The sequence below is a fragment of the Eptesicus fuscus genome, chromosome 5 (genome assembly GCF_027574615.1).
Source record: "Eptesicus fuscus isolate TK198812 chromosome 5, DD_ASM_mEF_20220401, whole genome shotgun sequence".
NCBI classification, from domain to species: domain Eukaryota; kingdom Metazoa; phylum Chordata; class Mammalia; order Chiroptera; family Vespertilionidae; genus Eptesicus; species Eptesicus fuscus.
Genome location: NC_072477.1, coordinates 59,554,591 through 59,575,851, shown reverse-complemented (window position 1 = coordinate 59,575,851; position 21,261 = coordinate 59,554,591). Strand labels below are relative to the sequence as shown.

The 21,261-nt window shown below is 40.0% G+C and overlaps 1 protein-coding gene across 1 annotated transcript in view; it reads right to left on the bottom strand.

Moving 5' to 3' along the window:
- Positions 1-21,261, bottom strand: part of FBN1 (fibrillin 1) — a 233,037-nt gene that overhangs the window by 183,487 nt on the left and 28,289 nt on the right. The window contains exons 2-5 of the mRNA XM_028147684.2: positions 17,111-17,193; positions 14,849-14,947; positions 6,297-6,392; positions 4,315-4,410 (exon numbers count right to left, since the gene is read on the bottom strand). Coding sequence (XP_028003485.1) covers positions 4,315-4,410; positions 6,297-6,392; positions 14,849-14,947; positions 17,111-17,193 — 374 coding nt within the window. The remainder of the gene's footprint in view (positions 1-4,314; positions 4,411-6,296; positions 6,393-14,848; positions 14,948-17,110; positions 17,194-21,261) is intronic.

Here is a 21,261-nt window from a genome sequence, read left to right as displayed (position 1 = left end):
TTCTGAGGCAAGATGGCAAGAGAAAGTGTGATTCCACACAGTCTTATTGACAGTAACTATGGTAATAAACAACTAGCTCGTGTTATCATTGCCAAAACAGACACTGACTTCATTTCAATACTAATAACAAATGCTAACATATTGTACCGCAGAACTTAGGAAATGATCAGTTTTACTGGTTACTCAAGGCCCAAGCAGAAAGAAGGTAAAAATGGTAGGGGAAGAAGGAAAGAGCAATCAGGAAGACCATAAATGAATAAATGTAAATTTACAGAAAATAATTATAAGATGAAGAACAATGAAAGAAACTTAGGATATAAAAGAAAATACAAGAGATTCTATCTTTCATAGAGAATATAGCAGGGAGTGGGAAATGCAAGTGCTCACAGGGGCTAAGAAGCAAGTTAAATAAATGAAGTGGGCAGGATGATAACAGGGAGTGGTGGAGGTTGTGGCAAACCAAAGAATGTAACTAAAGGTATTTGCATTCAGAAAAGTAAACATTGCAAGCCAAAAAAGTCACAGGCCTTTACTTTTCTTCCTCTAGTGCAGTGATAGGAATTAGTGTCATTGTTACCAGCGCAACGAGGCTGGCTAGCCAAGAAATGTTTTAAAAAACATATTTATTTTACTGGCTAAAAGCTGCAAGTAAGACAAATTTACTTCACAATCTGATTGCATTTGCTGAGTGAATTGTTATGATTCATAATTCAAGCGTGCATCCACTGCTCCTCTCCATCACAGACCAAACCACTATGTCCGTGAATTAAGATTCACGTATTGGCTTAAAGAGAGCCAAATTCTTCCCAAGTCATCCCCAGAGGGTATTCCACACTTGTATCGGCTCCCTAAGGCACTTAGAGGTATATAAAAGTTCCAAGATTTCCCAGGGACAAAGCTGCTTATTCTAAGAAGGACCTGTAACTGACATTTTAAGTGTTCCTTTCATGTGCATTACATCATGACAGGAAGTTGTTTGTTTGTTTGTTTGTTTGTTTGTGTTTATTGCCACTTGCTTTGGACCAAAACACACCTTTTTTTTTCTGCATCCTTGTCAATTGAAAAATAACAGTCTTGTGGCCCTAAAAAAATCATACTTGTGAAAGATGGGGCCAAATTCAATTAGGCATCAACAGTGTAAACTGTGCTTACGATAAACCCAAGGAAAAATATCCAGGATTGTCCCCGTGAGCAAACAGCAATTACCCAGAAGATATTTATTTGTGTCTGATAATCATATCTCTGGGTTTTCTGGTACTTTAAAATAAGTCCTTTCAACATGTATTGGCCATGTACCATGCATCAGTAGGAATTAAAAAGATGAAACTATAGTTGCTGCTGAAGAGCTTACTCTCTAGTGGTGGAGGTGGAAGGGAAACCCACTTGAGTACCATGGTGATGTCCCTACGAGAGGCATGGAGAGAGAGCTAAGGAAGGATGCAGAAGGAGCACCAGCCCCAGCCGCCTGGAAGGGAGGAGATTAATAAAGCCTTCCTGAAAGTTCATTTTTAAAAATAAAAAGTAACATCCCAATTACAACCTAATACAACTAGCCTAGGCAGTTTAAACTAGCCTAGATAATAAACGAGGTAATCAGTACACTACCCAACCACAGAAGTCACACAGACACTTCCCTACACTTCCAGGTGTATGTCCTGACTCAGTCCTGCATATTTAGTAACGATTCCTGAAATCACAAATGTCCATCTGAGTAAGAAGATATATTGCCTCTAATTTTGTAAAGAGGTAAGCAGGTGAGTTTCTCATGAGCTGAAAACAGTGAAAATTCTATTAAGGGAAATACAATTCTAGAATCCAAAAGACTCCCCTCTCCTGTGTACTGAAGGAAAGTATACCCATGTATCGCCTCTCCCGCTGAAAGTCTGGGACTGCATTCAGGGGTGGAACAGGCAAAAGGTAATGATTAAAGAGAGCCCACTTTCTATTCCCCCATCTCAACTACCACAAATGCCTGAAAAATCTGCCAGTTAGGGATTAATCTTATTTAGATACTGCGAAGATCCCACACCTCAGTGCAAATTTCAGGGGAGGTGACCGAAATGCTCTCCAAAAGTTGGAGAAACCCTTGAGTAATATGCCAGTTTTAATTAGTATTTTAATAACGTAACCCATTCATTTCATTTCTTAATCTTGGTAAAAAAAAAAAATCAAGTCTTTAAAGACATAACTGTGGGATGGTGAAACACCACGTCCTCTTTATTTTAGATTGGGTTATTATCAATACCAGAACTATGGACATCGATATCCTTTGCTGCAAATTATTAATCACTTTCTTAGATGTAAAATAGCCTATAATTTCATTTTATTAGTGATTTTTTTCTAAAACAAAGTGAACCTAGTATTACCATCGCAGAATTATTTTCACATACCACTTTCTCAATTTACACATTAACAATTTTAATCTCAATAATTTAAATACTACAATATCTTCATTGAGTAAATAATGAGGACATAATGATACTACTTATTCAAAATATTTACTTGTATTACTCTGGATACCATTAGACAAATATTAGCTCCAAGTCAGTAAAAATACATCTGTGCAAGTTGTAAAAAGAAACGGTTTTAAGAAGGGCCTCCAACATGGCACCGAATGCAACGTAAAGGCCAAGAGGCCATGATGCCTCCATCACACATCAATACCACACAACGGTTTATTAATAGAGCTACAATGTTATTTATCCAGTAATCACAGTAATTAACCTGGAGTTACTTGCTAAAATATGTATTGTTGCTTTATCAACAAATAACTCCATTTAAATAAACTTGTAAAAATAGAAACAGAGAACAATTTCTCACATACCACTCTCTGCTCTGTTTTAAAATAACATATATTCAACATCTGCTACTAAATCTTTACTTTCCATCTTTGAATAAAAAGATCTTTAACAACATTGGGTACAAGTGATGATGCAATTTAAAAAGGTTTATGAGTACAGGCAGTCCTGGGGTTACATCGGAGATCTGTTCCTATGGCGCAACGTAACGCAATTTTCGCCATAAGTCGGAGCCCACCTACTTAAGCACCACGTCACTCACATGGAGCACATGCACAGCAGTAATGAAGTGAAACAGTAAAAAACATTTAAAAGAAAGATAATTCCTGACCTTTACTTGTGGTAAATAAATAATAAAAGACATAAAGCACATATGTACATACGTTGAAATGACGGAACTTTTTTTTTTTATAAATAACTGGGAGATGACGGCATAACCACAAAACGACGTAAGTTGAGTCCAACATAACCCAAGGACTGCCTGTATTTTTCAATGAATACTTTTCATAAGTACAGTATTCTTGCAGTTTTGTGTGAAATGAACCCACTAAACCAGAGGTGGGGAACCTTTTTTCTGCCAAGGGCCATTTGGATATTTATAACATCATTTGTGGACCATACACATTTATCAACTTAAAAGTTAGCCTGCTATATTTGGTCTAACATTTAATTAACTCACCCCTAATGCCTTGGCAGGGCCAGACCAAATGATTTTTCGGGCCTTATATGGCCCACATGTTCCCCACCTCTGGTCTAAACCTTCACTATAAAACTGGGAGCGATAAGAAAATGGCGATGAATGTGGAGACAAAATGATAAAAAACGCCATAGTTCCGAGGATGGGAAGGAACCTCAAGCACATTACACATCTCCATACATCTGCATTTTTAGGTAGAACATTTGTTTTTATTAGGAGCAGGAGTAAGCATTAGGCTTGAACACAGAAAATTCACATTCAAATTAAAGCTGATTATTATGTGGGCGACCTTCTCAGATGCAAAAGTGAGGATGGTGACACCCTTCGGCAGGTGCAGAGTGCTGGAAAAGCCGCACACTGCCGCAGCGGACACGCGGTATTTCTACAGTGGGTTCTGAATGTTGAGCGTCTGTGCCACTACAGCCTCCAACGGGTCCTAATAGATCTTTATAAAGGTGTGTTTTTCTTCATCCTAAATTTGCCCCTTTCTATACATATGTTCTATTTAGAACCATCTCTCTACTTTACTAGGATAATAATGAGCTCAATATGGGAAATTCTCCTTCTTCTATCCGGATGCCAACTGGAACTTAGGCTCACTCTGGAGTCCTGAGTCCACTGGAAAGAATAACTGAATGACATACACAGATTTAAGACCACTGTCTTATCATCCTAGGATCCTTCCCAGTGACAATTTGGAAAGCCCCTCAACGTTCAGCCAAAGTCATGAAGCAGCAGCACAAATCCAATGTGTATTTAAGTCAGTAACATGTGTAGCCACCAGAACATCTGTATACCAATTCATTTTTTACAAATTACCTCTTTCACACTGGGGTCCAGTAAAGCCGTAAGTGCACGCACATCGATTTGGGGCCACACACCTGCCGCCGTTGAGACAGCCACTTTCACAGACAGCTGGAAAACAAGGAGAGAGGAGCTGAGAGGCCTTCTAATGTTAATGAAATAACACTTTCTGCCCCCTGAAAGGACAAGAATAAAAAAATCTAAATAATAACTGTGGTATGTGTTTTAAACAGTTACTCTACAGTTCTAGCTCCTCCATGTCCCTCAGTCACCTCTTAGGTAAAACTGCCTGGGTAGGTGAGTTTGTACCTGTGTTAACACTGGAAGTTTCATTCCAGGAAGCATAGGAGCAATGCTTTCAGTTCTGCATCCAAAATGGTGCTTTATAAAAGGCATCACTGAACTCAAAGATACATAGAACATTTTGAGGGTTGCCAGAAGGGAGGGGGATTAAGAGGGTGAGTTAAGAGGGGGAAGGGATTAAGACATACAATTCGCCAATTATAAAAATAGCTATGGGGATGTAAAGTACAGCATAGGGAACACAGTGAATAACATTGTAATAACTAGGTATGGTGTCAGATGGGTACTAGACTTAACGGGGGAATCACTTCATAGGATATATATATATATATATATATATATATATATGTCTAATCACTGCTGTACTTGAAACTCAAAGGAACGCAGGGCTATTGTTATAGTAAATGAGGTAACACATGCAAAGAGTCTGAAATGTGCCTAGCACAGAGTAAGTAACTCAATAGATGAATGATGTTGTTCTGGTTGTTGGTTGTTATCTCACTCCCCTTCCTGGCTCTACTTTGGGCAAAAACACGGTAAGCATAAAGATCCTCAAAACCTGGCACATGACTTCCATTCCATGCAATATCTCCATTCCCATAACTCCCCTTAGCACAGAAGTTCTAGCAACACCAAAGCACCCGCCATGTTCAACAGCCCATGCTCTGTCATGCTCCAGCACTGTGGCCCATGCTGGCCATCTGCCTAGAAGGCCCATCTCCCATCATCTGACAACTGAACTCCTAGCTGACCCTCAAGACTCAGCTGAAGGGTGTCCCACACTGGGGAGGCTGTCCCCCCTTTTCTCTCGCCAATTGGAAACAACATGAATAAATACTCATCCTTGAGAATTCATCCATGTAATGAAATTCAGCCATTAAATGTATTTTTAAATGTTTAATCACATGGAACATCTAATAAAATATTTAGTGAAAAAGTAGTATGAAAAAGTATGCATAGGATAAGATTTCATCTTCCAAATATGCATTAAAAGATTAAGGGGTTATCTGAAATGATGGGTTATGGATAATTTTATTTTTTATATTTTTGAACTTTTCCAAATTTTTGCAGTATATATATCTTTATCTTGGTGTAATATAAAAAATGAGTTTTTGAAAAGGAATTTTTTTTCTTCTGAAAAGCACAAGGACTTACAAAGGAGCAAACACACAATGAACTGTTTGTGAATGAACCAACAAACTGAACACCATGTGACACCTATTAGAGTAGCAGAATCTAGACTGGGAAACTCGAGAGATGCAAATACTATTGATCAAGAGAAAAGACACATTTGAGGAGAAAGAAGAGATTGATTTCTTTATTTGAAATGCTTCTTGAAAATTCAGGTGGACAGGGTCAGTGATCAAATGGAAGGTAGACAGCTGGAATGAATAACAATTCTGCACCTTTGGTGGTGACTGTAAACCAAAGGGATAAGGTAAAGTGGGCTGGTGAAGACAAATGAGGGGAAAATGAATCAAACTACCCATTCCCAAGGTTCCTATCAGAAATGTGGTGCTAAGTGTGCTGGGTAAGTGACCTGTTCACCAATAAGCCACTGGATGTCTATGAAAATGTCATGTCCTAGAAAATCCATCGGTGTTTATCTCTGTATTCTTTTGGCCTATATATCTGCCTACATGTCTGACTACATGGGTTAACATCTAGAATACTTACAGCTATGGTTTACTTACGTTGTCCACAGTGAGTCCCTATGTATCCTTTCTGGCATATACAGTGATCATCGCTGCAGCTACCTCCATTCATACAGCGAATATTACAGTGTTGGACTTGAAAAGGAAAAAGAAAAGAAGAATGCTTTAGTTTAGCAATTTAAGTACGTAGATTGCAACAGTTCACAGGAGTTGATTTGTAGTGATTTAAAGAGAAAATAAAATGATTTATCAAGATTCATATATTTATTCAGAAGTAACCTAATTGGCAATGATAAACATGTTATCGTTTGTATGTATAAAATAATTTACAATGCAATGTAATTGTTTCTTTGATATTTACTCTAATCATGCTAACCGACTTCCCTAATTTAGCAGAACTTACCGCTCAATATCATTTCTGTAATTTATACCAAGAAAGCAGTGTTTTGAGTAACCATATGAGGCAAGATTACCACGGCAATAATTTTTCTGTTAAAAGGTTTAGAATTCCAGCTAGGTGCCCAGGAAAACAGTCAGAGTGAGAAAGTCCAAGGAACTTTGTTAAAAGAAGTTTTGGCGACAACAAAAAAGAAGGGGAAAACCCTACAACAGCATTTAGTCACAAGACTCCTGATAATGGAGACCTGCTGGACTCGGCTCAGAAAGAGCTGCTTGCTTCAACTGTAACCTTAAATCAAATAAGACCTGCAGTGTTTGAAATTCATTCTTCATCACATTGTCACCTACAGAAGTGGGGGCTTCAGAGTCCAGGACAGAAAGACCACAGGCAGGCCAGCAGATCTGAGAGAAAGCTGGAGTAAAAGACGCCTATGAGCATGATGGCAAGTCGTGGGCTCTTGTTTCTCTAGAGTTTAGGCTGTCTCTATTGCAGTCATGCGGGCATGCTAAGAACTCTCAAAATCCAAGGTTGTTCCTTAGGCCTCCAGAAACAGTAACTACTCCACTTGGAAAAGACTGAAGGCTTGCTTGAATCCATCATCAATCCTCGGTGACACATCCCTACACAAGGAGGCCAGGCCAGGCATGGGAAGTCTGCCTTACTCTGTCCTGTCCTCCAAGCAGTGGGAGTAAATTTCTAGAGGAAAAGGCTCAACAGTTTTACATCGATAAGACTGTCAAACCTCAGAGGGAAGGTAGGGGAGGGTGGGGGTAAGGGGGAGAGATCAACCAAAGGACTTATATGCATGTATATAAGCATAACCAATGCATACAGATACTGGGGGGGGGGGGGGGGGTGTGAGGGCATGAGTGGGGGTTGGGGGGGCAAGGGGGTATAAGGACAGATATGTAATACCTTAATCAATAAAGAAAATTTTAAGCAATCATTACATTAAAGAATTTTAACAAGGGGGAAAGAAAAAGAAGAGAATCCTTCTTATGTGCAAGAGCAGACATCAGGGGCATGCTCCTTCTTCTGCTCAGTCTTCCTGGAGCATGGAGGCCAAATCTTCTCCCAGGAGCAGAGAGAAGACTCCAGCAGCCTTGTGAGGACCAAAAAGCAGCTGCTGACTCCAGGAGAAAGGGCCATTTCATAAGGAGCTACACAAATCTCAGCATGACAACAGCGAAAGGAAGGGGCCAGAACTCAACACTTACTATGCCCTCACAGAGCACCGAAGAGTGAAGTCACATTGAAAGTGACGCACCTTTGCGAGAACATGTCACACACTGACTGAAACACCATCAAAGGCTCACTCTCTCTACTGTATTAAGAGCAACCTCCATCTCTCAGCACCAAAGCCCTCCTCAGGAAGGCCCCAGGCGCCTTTCAGGCTCCTTTGCAAACTGCTAATATGTCCTATGACTCAGTCCCCGATCTCCTTATCAGCCATTCATTCACTCAACAAATATTTCTGAGTGCCTAATATATACCCTACAAAATGCCAGGCACTTTGTTTGCACTGGTCTCTTCATGGACTCTTCTCTTTAACCTCTTTGTCTCTTGAGCCTAACTCTCCACCCCCAACATAAAGCATACACAGTTCTTACCAAATCTGAAATCCCACCTATCTCCAATACCCACTGCAAACATCTCTTTTCTCCTTTGACATTTCCTCATTTCTATTCTCTCCTCCCTCCCTTTCTTTCCCTCTGACTCCAGAGTACTTTATACCTGTCTTTTGAAATGTATATTATGTCACCAAACCTATTTTTTAAAATTATTTCTCCCATCCTCAGCCCATTTGTCTGAAAGCTCTTGAAAGTGGGAAGCATCATGATCATTAATTATATCCTCATAAATGCTCAGAGTAGCCCAAGCCTATTTGTAGATGCAGTAAAACTTTACTAAAACTGCCCAGCCTGTGTGGCTCAGTGGTTGAACATCGATCTATGAAATAGGAGGTCACAGTTCGATTCCTGGGCAGGGCACATGCCCAGATTGCAGGCTCAATCCCCAGTAGGGGACATGCAGCAGGCAGCCGATCAATGATTCTCTCTCATTGACGTTTCTATCTCTCTCTCCCTGTCCCTTCCTCTCTGAAATCAATAAAAACATATATTTTAAAAAAAATTACTAAATTAACATCTACTTACGTAAATCATGCTACCTGATAATGCTATCAAGAGCTATGCTAAAAAGCTGAGACTGAGAATTTGCCCATTGTGTCCTAAGCACTTTATACAGCCCCGAACTCAACACTTACTATGCCCTCACAGAGCACCAAAGAGTGAAAATATTTTTATCTTCATTTCCCCGTGTGTAAAAGCAGAAATAACTCCTTTGTTGAAGAATTGTTATAGAAGTCAAGCAACCCAGGAAACTGATTAAAACAAACTGTTATTTTAGGCTCCTATATTTCCATTAAAACGTCTCAGCCAAAATGCTTTTAACTAAGTACACAAAGGAAATGATTTGCTGAAAAATTTGGATAGTATTCTAAGTAGGTCAGGAAAAGGTGTATAGTTGCTTTAAAATTTGAAGTTAAACTTAGCTCCATCCTATCTTAGCAAAACAGCTAGGACTGGGAAAGGCACAGGAAATGATGTCATCTGTCAAGCAGCAGAGGAACTCAACCCACAAACTGATTTCAATTAAAGTGGCTCATGCCAAAAGCTAATTTCCATTCCCACATGAGCAGCAAAGCCATTTAGCTACTTTGAGATAAAAAGCTAACAGCAGATTAAATAGTAACTTTACATTATTTGTTCAAATTAGAAACTAGAATTAATTCTTCTTTCGAGGAAGAATGATTAAGTTTATATTTAAATATAATAAATATAATAAAAACCTCTCTCATATGCTTTTATATATTTTCTGCCCTGTCTTTCAAGTGAACTTTTTCCAGCATGAAATATTCTTTCTCCTTCAAAATAAAAAAGAACTTGGTCAGACTTGTGAAACACTAAGGCATGGTGAATCCAGTGGTCCAAATAAACCAATGAGCCATGAGTCCTTGGCCCGGAGGAGCAAGCTCATCAACAGAGAATGGATCTTAATCACACCTGCTTTGCCGCAAATACGTTTACCAAAGAAACTGCATTCTTTTTTTAAAATATATTTTCATTAATTTCAGAGAGGAAGGAAGAGGAAGAGAGAGATAGAAACATCAATGATGAGAGAGAATCATTGATCGACCGCCCCCTGCACATCCCCCACCGGGGACCAAGCCCACAACCCAGGCATGCGCCATTGACCAAAACCGAACTCGGGACCCTTCAGTCTGCAAGTCAATGCTCTATCCACTGAGCCAAACGGGGCAGGGCAGAAACTGCATTCTAGATCTCTAGGGGAGAGCAGGCACCCAGGACCTCACTGCCCAACAGGAACAGTTTAGAGAGTATATGCACACCAATTGGTTGTATTTTTTATTGAGTTCTGCCATTGATGCATATTCTAAATTTACTCTGATGTGAACAAGAAATCCAGATGTCTGGCAATTTGGAGACCAAGTTCTATGTCTCAACAAATGGCAACTGAAAAATAATAGCTCTACTTAAAACCATAAAGATACTCTAAATTTATTGGTTGCTCTAAGTACGAAGTGTCGGTGTGCAGGCTGCCACCTGAGGTTCATGAGGCCCAGTGAGGATTTCCCGTCGAAGATGGAATTAACCTGTATTCACGTAGCATCCCAATGAATTTTATGTTCGTTCCAGATTTCAGTCATCCCGCACTTATTGAATGCCTTCCATTTGACAGGCATCAAGGAGGAGTAGAGGAAACTTTCTTTAGATCACAGCCCAGTACAAATTAATTCTTAAAATAACCAATCAAAAGAGAACAATGTGAGCACACTACTGGAACCAGACATGCCGGGCTGGCACTAAGGTCTAAACACCCAGGTAACGGTTTTCTTTGGGATGCATTAGGTTGGAAATGGCTCCCAAACCTGCCATTATCTTGGCAAGCACAGGGGCAGACAGAACACTGGGAGCAATTTGCAAATAAGTATGTGTATGGCGAGCAGGTGATTTTAATTTAGGAACTAGGAAAAGCACAAGACAGACAAATCAAACAATTGGACTGACTCCTTGACTCTCTGCCTGAGACAACAGTCCATAAGGGCAACCAGAATCATTGAAAGACAAAAAAAGATTTTCACAGGAAGAGATAACAGCAATAACATTTTCCTTAAGTGCATAAATATCCCCTGCTGCCTAAAGACACACCACTCAGAAGAGCAACTTCACTAAAATATCTTTAAAAAAAACAACAAAAAACACAACAAACTCTCCCTGGCTGTGTTGCTCAGAGGTTAGACCGCCAGCCCACTCACCAAAAGGTCCCAGGTTTGACTCCTAGTTAAGGACATGTGTCTGGGTTAAAAATTTGATCCCCAGCCCCAGTTGGGGTGCATGCAGGAGGCAACCAATCGATGTGTCTCTCTCCTCTCTCTCTCTCTCTCTCTCTCTCTCTCCCTACCTCCCTCCCTCCCCTCCAGCTATTTCCCCCTCCCTCCCTCCATTCCATTCTCTCTGAAAAGCAATGGAAAAAAATACCCTCAAGTGAGTATTAACAAAACAAAACACACACAAAAAAAACCAACAACCTAGCAGAGCTGGAAAAGGGCCAGAGAAAGGCAAGTTATACAAAGGCAATGATAAAGGCACTTCCATAAAGGATAGACTAGAAAGCAAAGAACTGAATTGTTTCTATGGACCAGTCTAAGCAGATTCTACTCACCCCTTTCCTCCCTGACCATATAAACCCCACACTTCCCTGAAAAACTGTTCAAAGGGTCACTTCTTCCAGACTAGCTACAGCACCTTCCTGTGCTTGGGGAGTCATTGCAGTTTCACTATGTGGTTGCACCACGCTCACTCAGACCCAATAACATGCTGCTCTGGAACTGTTACCCTGGCCTTTTCCTTCCTATACCCTTAGAGGTCGGATTTCTATTGGGAGTACAAGCACACCAAATTTTCACTAAATTTGAAGTGAATTGAAAATGATAAAATTTAACAAAGTATAAAGATGCCAATACTTGACATACAGGCTTAATACAATTCCTATCAAATCTTAGAAATATTTTTGTTGATACAGACAAGATTAATCTAAAATATATATTAAAAGGCAAAGGAACTGAAATAACTAAAATAAATTTTAAAAAAAGAAAAAAGTGAAAAGAATTCATCTACTCAATTTTCAAGATATCATCATATGGCTATAGTAATTAAGACTGTATGGTATTGGAGAAGGGATAGGCATATGGATCAATTAAATAAAACAGTGAACCCAGAAAGAGACCTACATAAATATGGCCAACTAATTTTTGACAAAAGTGTAAAAGTAATTTGATGGACAAATTCATGGATCAGTCAACCGTGACAGATCTTTGTGAGAATTAGGATTACTCAGAATCCATCTAGCCTCAGAGGCTCATAGAGTAGAGAAGGGTCCTGAGAGCTGGAATTAAAGTCAAAACAATCCATTGTTATAACCTTGTCTAGCCAACATTCTCTTTTTACCCTGATGCCTCAAGGACCGGTGGGAAGACTCCCAATAGATTAAGGGAAGCCATGTCCTTGGTATCTAAAGGAACTGTGGACTGGCACTTTGGACCTTCTGGAAATGCAATTTCTCATTCATACCACTAAGGAGTCATTTCCAATTTTCAGATTCACGGGACACTCAAGTCAAAAACAACCTAGAAGAACAGCCTTCCTTTCATTCTTTTCATTTTCAAGTGAGAAAACTAAGGCCTCAGAAGTCCTACAACTTGCCTACACCTCCTTGACACCTATCACAAAACAAGTGTAAAACTTCTAATAGGAAAAATGGGTGAGATGATTTAAATTTACCCCATTTTCATAGAACCACAGGTAGTGAGTGCACACATTTCACTAAGCTGGGTTATCCTCTACTAGCATGAGAGTTAGCAACGTGACCCATCCACATTTATTGTCTACCACAACATGGCCAGGAAGGTCTATAGGAAGGTGTAGCTCTTCCCTAGAACATCACTTCAAAAGATCAGAAATGGGTTCTGATCATCCCCAGCTACCTTAATGAAAAACATTCTGCCATCTTTAATTTTGCAAGCTATTTAGAAAATATTAGTTCATGTAGAGTCCAAACCAACAATATTACAGGCTCCAAATGCCTCAAAGATCCTGATGCTCCAAATCCTGCTCCTCACATTATTCTCACCCACGATCTACTTTGCCCAGTGTCCAAGCACCATAGATGAACCCAAACCTCTTTAGAGAACATCACCCAGAAGTCTTAAACTTCAATCTCTAGCCTTAATCTGTGCACAAGACTTACCATTCCTCCCACCTCATTGCTAGCATGAGGTCTACTGGGACCACAGTTTTCCCTTCTGGTCTTATTAACAGCTGTCTCCACATCTCATGACAGAGATGTCATTACTTGACAGAAATCATTAGCAGCTCACACTATCACTGAAGGCCTTTCCAGCTGGCTATTCGGTTTTGCCATCTGGCTTTATTTTCTTCCCCCAGAGGAGTACAGTGTTGCTGGTTGGTTGAAGGACCAATTTGAGAGATGGATGGGTCTATTCCCAGCTTGATATGTCGATTGTTCCCCCAACCCTGAGGCTCTCACTCCTTGGCAGCAGCCTGAGGGCCATCCTGATGAGGATAGAGATTCCAACATGTTCCTGTGTTGCCAGCTGACCTCTCTGCCTCTTTCTATTCCTCCCACTGGGGTACCCAAATAAACCTTCTATTGCTTGGAGGACATACATTAAAAACCAAGCTGAGATAAAATAAGAATAAGCTATACTCAGTGCAATAAGCAAATGAGTCCCAGCCCAAGGTGTTCTTATCCCAATCTGCCTGTGTGTAGTTCTAGGTTTCCATCAGAAACAAATTCTGAGACAATTATTTGAATGTGAGTAGTTTATTTTAGAGGTAATTTCAGGAAACACTGATAAGAGAGTGGGAAAGTGAGACAGGGAAGAGAAGGAAGCTAATAAAGTACATTATCAAGCCTATTCCTACTGTGTTCAAGTGGGGAACTTCAGGAGACAGGGCAGAATACACCTCATAGTGATGCAAACTGAGAGGCAAGGAAGCGAGGGCACTAACACTCTCCTTCTGTCATTGGTTAAAAGTTGCTTCTGGGGCCATTAACTGTCCCCATTCCCACCCCCAGCCTTTCCATCTTGCCCTGCATGCAACCTGGCATGCTCCCTAGCCAGGAAAATTTTACAGATGTCTCAGGCAGAGTCAACCCATGAATGCCAAGGTATGTGAGTGGGCACCGAGAGGGTCGGCTACCCAGCACTAGTTGCCTTATCCTGTTAACTGGCTTATAAGAGTCACACTTAAATGTCAGAACTCTGAATGGATGATGAACCTTGACTGTGCTGAAGTCTCTAATTGCAGTAAACCAAAGAGAATGAACTTATTTCACAATACATTCCCTTAAAACCTTGTCAGAAACAGAACACACCGTAAGGGGAGTGTCAAGGTGTTGAGGAACATGAACTTCAACTTGTTAACAACCAATAATGACTCATCTCCTTCCCAACCCCCCCCCCCCCATTTCCCTAATTCACTGCTGAGGACCTCACACTTAAAGAACAAGCAAGCAAAGTTCTGAGGAATGAACTGTAAATATTTGTTTGGCTCACAGAATGAACAAAGTGATAAAATTCTGAAAGGGAAAATATGTTTGTGCTGTAAGATAAATCATCCCCAGAAACTGCCATAATGACTTCTTGCATTTTCTTCTTGCAAAGGCAGGGGTCTTGAGTTTTTTAAAAAGTGTTTAATCAGATTCATATTTCAGTACCACAAGGAAGAATGCCTAGGTTGAGCCAAAATGTTCATTAAACAAGCATTTCATTGAGCATCTTTTATGGTGTTTACATTGGAGATACAAAGATAAATAAGGCAATGGCTACACAGAAGAAGGTCATAATCTTTATATTACTCATAGTAACTATGCCCCATATAGCAATTTCCCTATAAAGAGTGAAGAAGGGAAATGGGAGGCCAGATTAAGCAAAGTCATTCCAAGTATTTTGGGCAAAACAGAGAAGGCAGATGTTCTGGTGAAAAATGTATTGCAGGCAAGAGAAAAGCCAAATGCAAATTTAGGAGAAAATAGGGCATAACCACATAAAATAATATTATATATAATAACATGTTATACTCACTGGATCTGGAGCCACAGGAAGGAGATATCTGACCAGATGGGCAAGTGCACATATTCGGCCTAGAACAAAATCCATCCCCACAGGAATGCCGGCAGATGGCTGTGAATAAAACCAGAGGGCTGTTAGCACACGGTTTCAGCGCACACTGATTGACGAGGACCCAGGCCTCAAATGAGGAACCTGGGATCTCCGGCTCCTCCTTAACTCTGTCATCGTGACTTATGGGACCTTAGGCCTCGGGTTTATTCATTTGCAAAACAAAATCACCTGGACTAAATAAACTCTGGCTATAAAATTTGGTAACTCCCTTATCCATGTCAGTAGTTCTCAGCCTCTCTTGGCTTATTCCACAGCACTCAGTCTATCCAGAGGCCCCAGACAGACTATGAAGGAAAAACAAAAACACAAATCCTGCGGCTAAACATACTTACATACCTACAAGCATTCTGTTAATCTTTAGTAATTTGTATAAAAATACTGGGGCCCACTGAGCCTCTTTCTCTAGATCAAATCCTGCTCATTGAGAACATACGATCTATGGAGCAGCTCTGATCCTGCCTTTAATCCAATCGTGAGTCATGTCCATAGTCTGAGAGCAGATGTCTGAAATCCACTGCAACAGTCCTGCCTCCACAGCCAGGAAGCTGTTGGTTTTTAGACTAATATCTTACTGGTACCAAATGCTTTGCCAGAGGCCAAAACAGTAAGTCTAAATGGCAAAGGATTTCTATTTATCACCAAACTAAGAGTTGGTGACTATTTTTAATTCTTATAGGCATGATCCTTTCCTCAAACGCCTACACAACCTTGCAGGAGGCAAATGAGATGGCAAGGCTAAATACAATACACTTGATAGAAAATGCATTGAAACATCAAAACAACCACGGATGGAGACTGAAAACTATTAAGAAAAAAAGCTGTCAAAGGATCCTATAAACATCTATTTAAATATCTGGATAGCATTTCTCAGAGATTCTACAGAACACCAGGGAAAGGGTTCTGTTGTTCAGTTCATTTAGAAAACTCCAAATATCATTTATATCCCTTTTTTACTGACTCAACTTTGGTTTTGAAATACATGGCAATGTGTTAAATGAATTGAGTTGCTTTTGTCAGAATCAAAAATTGGGAAAAGGACCCTGGCCTGGTAGTTTAGTTGATTAGAGCATCGTCTCAATATGCTAAGGCTGCAGGTTCAATTCCCCAGCAGGACACATACAAAAATCAAGCAATGAATGCATAAATAAGCGGAACAACAAATCTCTCTCTCCCTTCTTCCCTCTCCTTTCCTTTCCTCTCTCTCTCTCCTCTCTCTCTCTCTCTCTTCTCTCTCTCTCTCTCTTTCTCTCCCTCCTTTCTCCCTCCCTCCCTCTCTCTCTGCCTAAAATCAATTTGGGGAAAAAGGATTAATTTTTCAGATCACCAAGTGAATATTTATTGAAATAGTCTATTCTTATCTACATACCACTGTTAGCCTAGTGAGAAGGTAGATTGAGTGATTCCTTAGTGTCCTTTCAGCTGTAAATTCTCCCATTATACTAATGGAGTTTTCTGAAAACTGAAAATTATTTCATAGGTATGATGACTGTAAAAGTTCATGGAGAACAGATGCCATAACTAATTTAACTTAGTATCTCCATTAGGTAACATCTGGCCTGGTACCACTCAACATTTGTGGGCTATTCTGAGAACCTGGAGATTTGCCACAGCAGCACAGTTCCCAGAGGAATCTCTGGTGCCACTTAGTTCTTCCCTAATATTTTCACTAGTCTTCATCTGGTGCTCTATCTGCTTCCTTTCCCCTTTGTCTAACAGAAAGGTCTGCCTGTGGCCTTGACCACACAAACACAACATACAACGTTTGGGTAGGCTTGTGGGTAGCCAACAAAGAAGTTAAAATAAGGAAAACAGCAATAGTAACCTTCTTTCACAATCCCCTCAAAATGATCACATAATCTATGCAGCCAGGCACAGCATATGTGATGACATGCAACACTGACCCAAGTATCCCAGTACTCTAAGGTTCTATTCCTGTATCTCAGAAATACTCCAAAAGAAGTCACTGAGTTAAAGGATAACAATGGTCTGACCCCATTAGTGTATTTCCCAACTGGATTCAGAGAAAGTAGGGAAATCTTAGAGCTGGAAGGTACTCCAACATATTACTGGTATGCAGTTACAAAGGACCAAACACTAAAAATCACCATGCAACCAAACCACAAAGGAAGAACATGAAGAATGACAGATTGTCTATTTACTTACGAACAATACACTGATTTCCACCAGGTAACGTTTTCCATCCAGGGCAACAGTAAGCGTTATAACGTGATCCACAGACATTGGGTCTGAAACAAAAACAAAAGCAAAATTCAATGATAAGAAATCCATAATTTTTTTAAGAAAGGACACTAACCAAATAAAAGCAAAAGTTCCTGAGTTATAAGAACAGGATGGCCCTGGCCAGGTGGCTTAGTTGGTTGGAGCAACATCCCGCCCCCCAAAAGGTTGCAGGTTCAATTCCCTGTCGCACATACCAGGTTTCAGGTTGGATCCCTGGTCGGGGTGCATACCTGAGGCAACCAATTAATGTTTCTCTCTCTCCCTCTCTATCTAAAAAATCAATTAAAAAAACATCCACGGGTAAGGATTACAAAAACTTCTTTAAAGAACAGGATGAATCTTTGCAGACAGAGAAAAGTAAACTCATGGGACTCAATGCTGGCTTTTTAGTTTGAGACACTTTAACATAATGATATCAATAACGATATCCCTTAATATCACCTGCGCATACAGTACATCAAAGAAATAAAAAACAAGGATGCAAAATACATTGCCTTCTATCCCAATACACAAATATAATGCTTGTAGAGCTATAGAGGAGTCTAATTTAAACAATAAACTTCTGCCCAACTGTCTCAGTGGTTGAGCATGGACCTATGAACCAGGAGGTCACAGTTTGATTCCTGATCAGGGCCTGGGTTGTGGGCTCAATCCCCAGTGTGGGGTGTGCAGGAGGCAGCCAATCAATGATGCTCTCTCATCATTGATGTTTCTCTCTCCCTCCCCTTCCTCTCTGAAATCAATAACAATATGTTTTTAAAAAACAGAATGAAATTTCTAAATAAACATTTAAAAAACAATAAACTTCCTACTAATCTAGTTAAGAAAGGTCATCATAAAATATATTGCATGTAAGACTTTCAATTTCTATTCATTGAAGCTTTTTACATTTTTTTCTATGGCCCAGTTCACCTCTAAAAAGGAAGAATGACCGCATTCTTCCCTTCACCAGAATTACAGGAATGTGAATCCTGACATTACTCAGAATAAATAAAAGCCGAAACACATAAATATTTCTTTAGCCAAAGTTTGGAAACACAGTTGATACCCACAGTTACAGGAAAATAAAGTCAACGTCACTCTGGGCTTCTTGTTTACAGACAACTCATCACACATCTTAGAGCAAAGCCTCCATTCAAAATCCAGATGATCCATATTTAAAATTTTAAGGAGCAACTGGGTGAGGATCCAGCTAGTTCCATAATGGCTGAGGATACTTGGCCACATGTGAAGCCTAAACATTCATACTAGTTCCTCGAGTTCAGGGACTAATGAGGAAGGTCAAACGTTTTGCAATCAATTTCACAAACCAAGAGCTATTCCGAGGCTTTCTGGTACACTGTAGCCCCATAAGCATAAGCCTTTAAAAACAAATGCACAGCTGAAGTGTAGTTCTGGTTTGGTGTGAACTCACACTTTCTTCCTATGAATGCAGAGCATCTTCCTCTGAAGTCACTACTTGGACCACATGCAGGATTGAGAACGCAGGTAAGGTCTTTGCCCTGTCCTATACACCTTTGACAGACTAAGAGAACCTGGAACACTTTGCAGGATAAAGTGCATACTTCAGGCTCACTGATGCTAAGGTCAGAAAGAGTAGTAGGAAGAAAGATGGAGGGACCAGGCCAAGGGCCCTAAATCCATACCCAAGAGCCCAGGGCTTCTCCAAGGCTAAACAGAAAATGATCAGATAGAGACTTAATATGTACATTACATGACTTTAGGGCCTTTCTGATCCTTAGTTTATTTCTCTACACATTAGGATGAAATATGTGTGTTAGTTGAAATAATGGATATGAAAGCTCCGTGTATGAAAAAGACAATGAAAATGTAATGGATTTTTTGATGGAATCATCTTCTAACCAAAATTACCTACTCAGCCAAAGAAACCATAGAGGATAGGAAGGAAGGAAGGAAGGAAGGAAGGAAGGAAGGAAGGAAGGAAGGAAGGAAGGAAGGAAGGAAGGAAGGAGGGAAGGAGGGAGGAAGGGAGGGGGAGAGAGAGAGGGGGGGGAGAGAGAGAGAGAGAGAGAGAGAGAGAGAGAGAGAGAGAAAGGAAGGAAGGAAGGAAGGAAGGAAGGAAGGAAGGAAGGAAGGAAGGAAGGAAGGAAGGAAGGAAGGAAGATTTTATAAGAATTCTTAGCCAACAGCCATCAATCCTTTGCCCGTACTGTGAAGTAGTGCCAAAAACTTTAGTTCAGTTGCCCCAGAATTTCCTAGGGCAACTTAAAATCTTGGAAAGGACGATGAGAGGAGAAGTTAGGGTAGGGGGCTACAAGGAGGGGAGAGGCAGGGGGGCACTCAACCCTTCTAAACTTCATAAATGTTCTCTCCATCTAAAATGACAATCCAGGCTAAAGTCAACCACCTCAAATGGGCTATTGGTGGGCTATTCCCCCACCAATAGCCCATTTGCAACAACCCCACTGGATCCAGTCCAACCCCAAACCAAATCCTGGAATGGCTTCAGAGGGCCCCTGAGCCTTTGCAGGGTGTCCTGTGTTTGGAGAAACGATGTTTTTCAAACAAAAATCAGGACATATTGTCTGACAAGAATGAGTATATTTATGGAGTAACAACACACATAACAGGGTGAAAAAGCTAAGGAAAAAAGAATCAGTAATTTCAGTCCTACAAAGCAAGATATTCAAAAAGTTTTCCACGGTATTTGAAAAATCACAGAAATATAGTTGTTCTTTATTGGTCTTTTTGGTGTTTAGAATCAACCTACCAAGGAAACATGTTAGATGTTATATCTACGTGAGCTATGTCCCCATCTTTCATGGCAAGGAGCCAGTGGGTACTGTTTACATCTAAGTATTTAGATACAAGCAAAGCAGATGGTGCTATGCAGATAAATATGAGAAGAATTAAAAACAGAAATGGTTAAAACATGTTGCCTTAAGAGCTGAGGATCTGGGGAAGTGGAAAGAATTCTTTTGCTTTCTCAATTTTCAAAAAATTTATCTTTATTGTTGAAAGTATTGCAGATGTCCCGTTGGTTTGTGTTTGTTTGTTTGTTTGTTTTTCCCATTGGCCTCCCTTCACCCCATACCCGCCCCTCCCAGGCCTTCGCCACACTATTGTCTGTGTCCGTGGGCTTGCTTTCTCACTTTAATCCCATCCAAAACTGTTTATTTTAAAAATATACACTGTTATACTTTGATCGTCTTTTTTTAAAAGATTTTTAAAATTGATTTTTAGAGAGAGAGCAAAGGAGAGGGAAAGAGAGAAAAACATGGATGTGGGAGTGTAACATCAATTGGCTGCATGCATCCCACCAGGGATCAAGCCTACAACCCAGGTGTGTGCCTGTCCAGGAATTGAACCAGCAACCGTTTCGTGCATGGGAAGATGCCACACTGGCCAGAGCCATCATTTTTTATTTAAAGCAACAAGTTACTTTAAAAGTATAAATATCTTATCTCATAAACAAGTCACTTTCTGCTTTATTAGTTATCACAGTCCCTTTTTGAGTTATCACATTTTCCTTTCACTGCATTTCTTAAGATGCTAGATAATGTTGAATTGTGACTTATTTAGTTTGCATGTTCTGACTTTTTATTGTGTTTCATAACTTTATCCTTTATAATAAGTAATATATCATTTAATTTCAGTTGTTTCAACCAACATCCTCATCTGATGATTGTTTTAATCTCATTCATCCTTTAACAACACTAAATACTACTATGTTATATGACTAAATGCAAAGTATTACAAAGATGTTAAGATTTCTCCTCTGCTGACTTTGGTCTTGAGAACGGCAAACTACCAGAACTCATTCAAGCAAGCTGGGTGGCATCTGTTCTACGTATGCACATAAAAGAACAGCTCTAATTCTAGAAATAAATGAGTGTCTTATTTAAGTTGGAAAGCACTAACACATGTAAAGTCTAAAGTAGACATGTTGGATTATTTCCATTATGAAAGACTTTAAGGTTTTAGCACAACGAGTATAAACAAAGAAGATAAGTCTTTAATGAAGCTACGTTTTTGTGTAAATGGAAGTATAGTGTTCATAAACCTCTTTCTCTTCCTTTTCACTTCATCAGCCATACCCACTAGCCCACCAC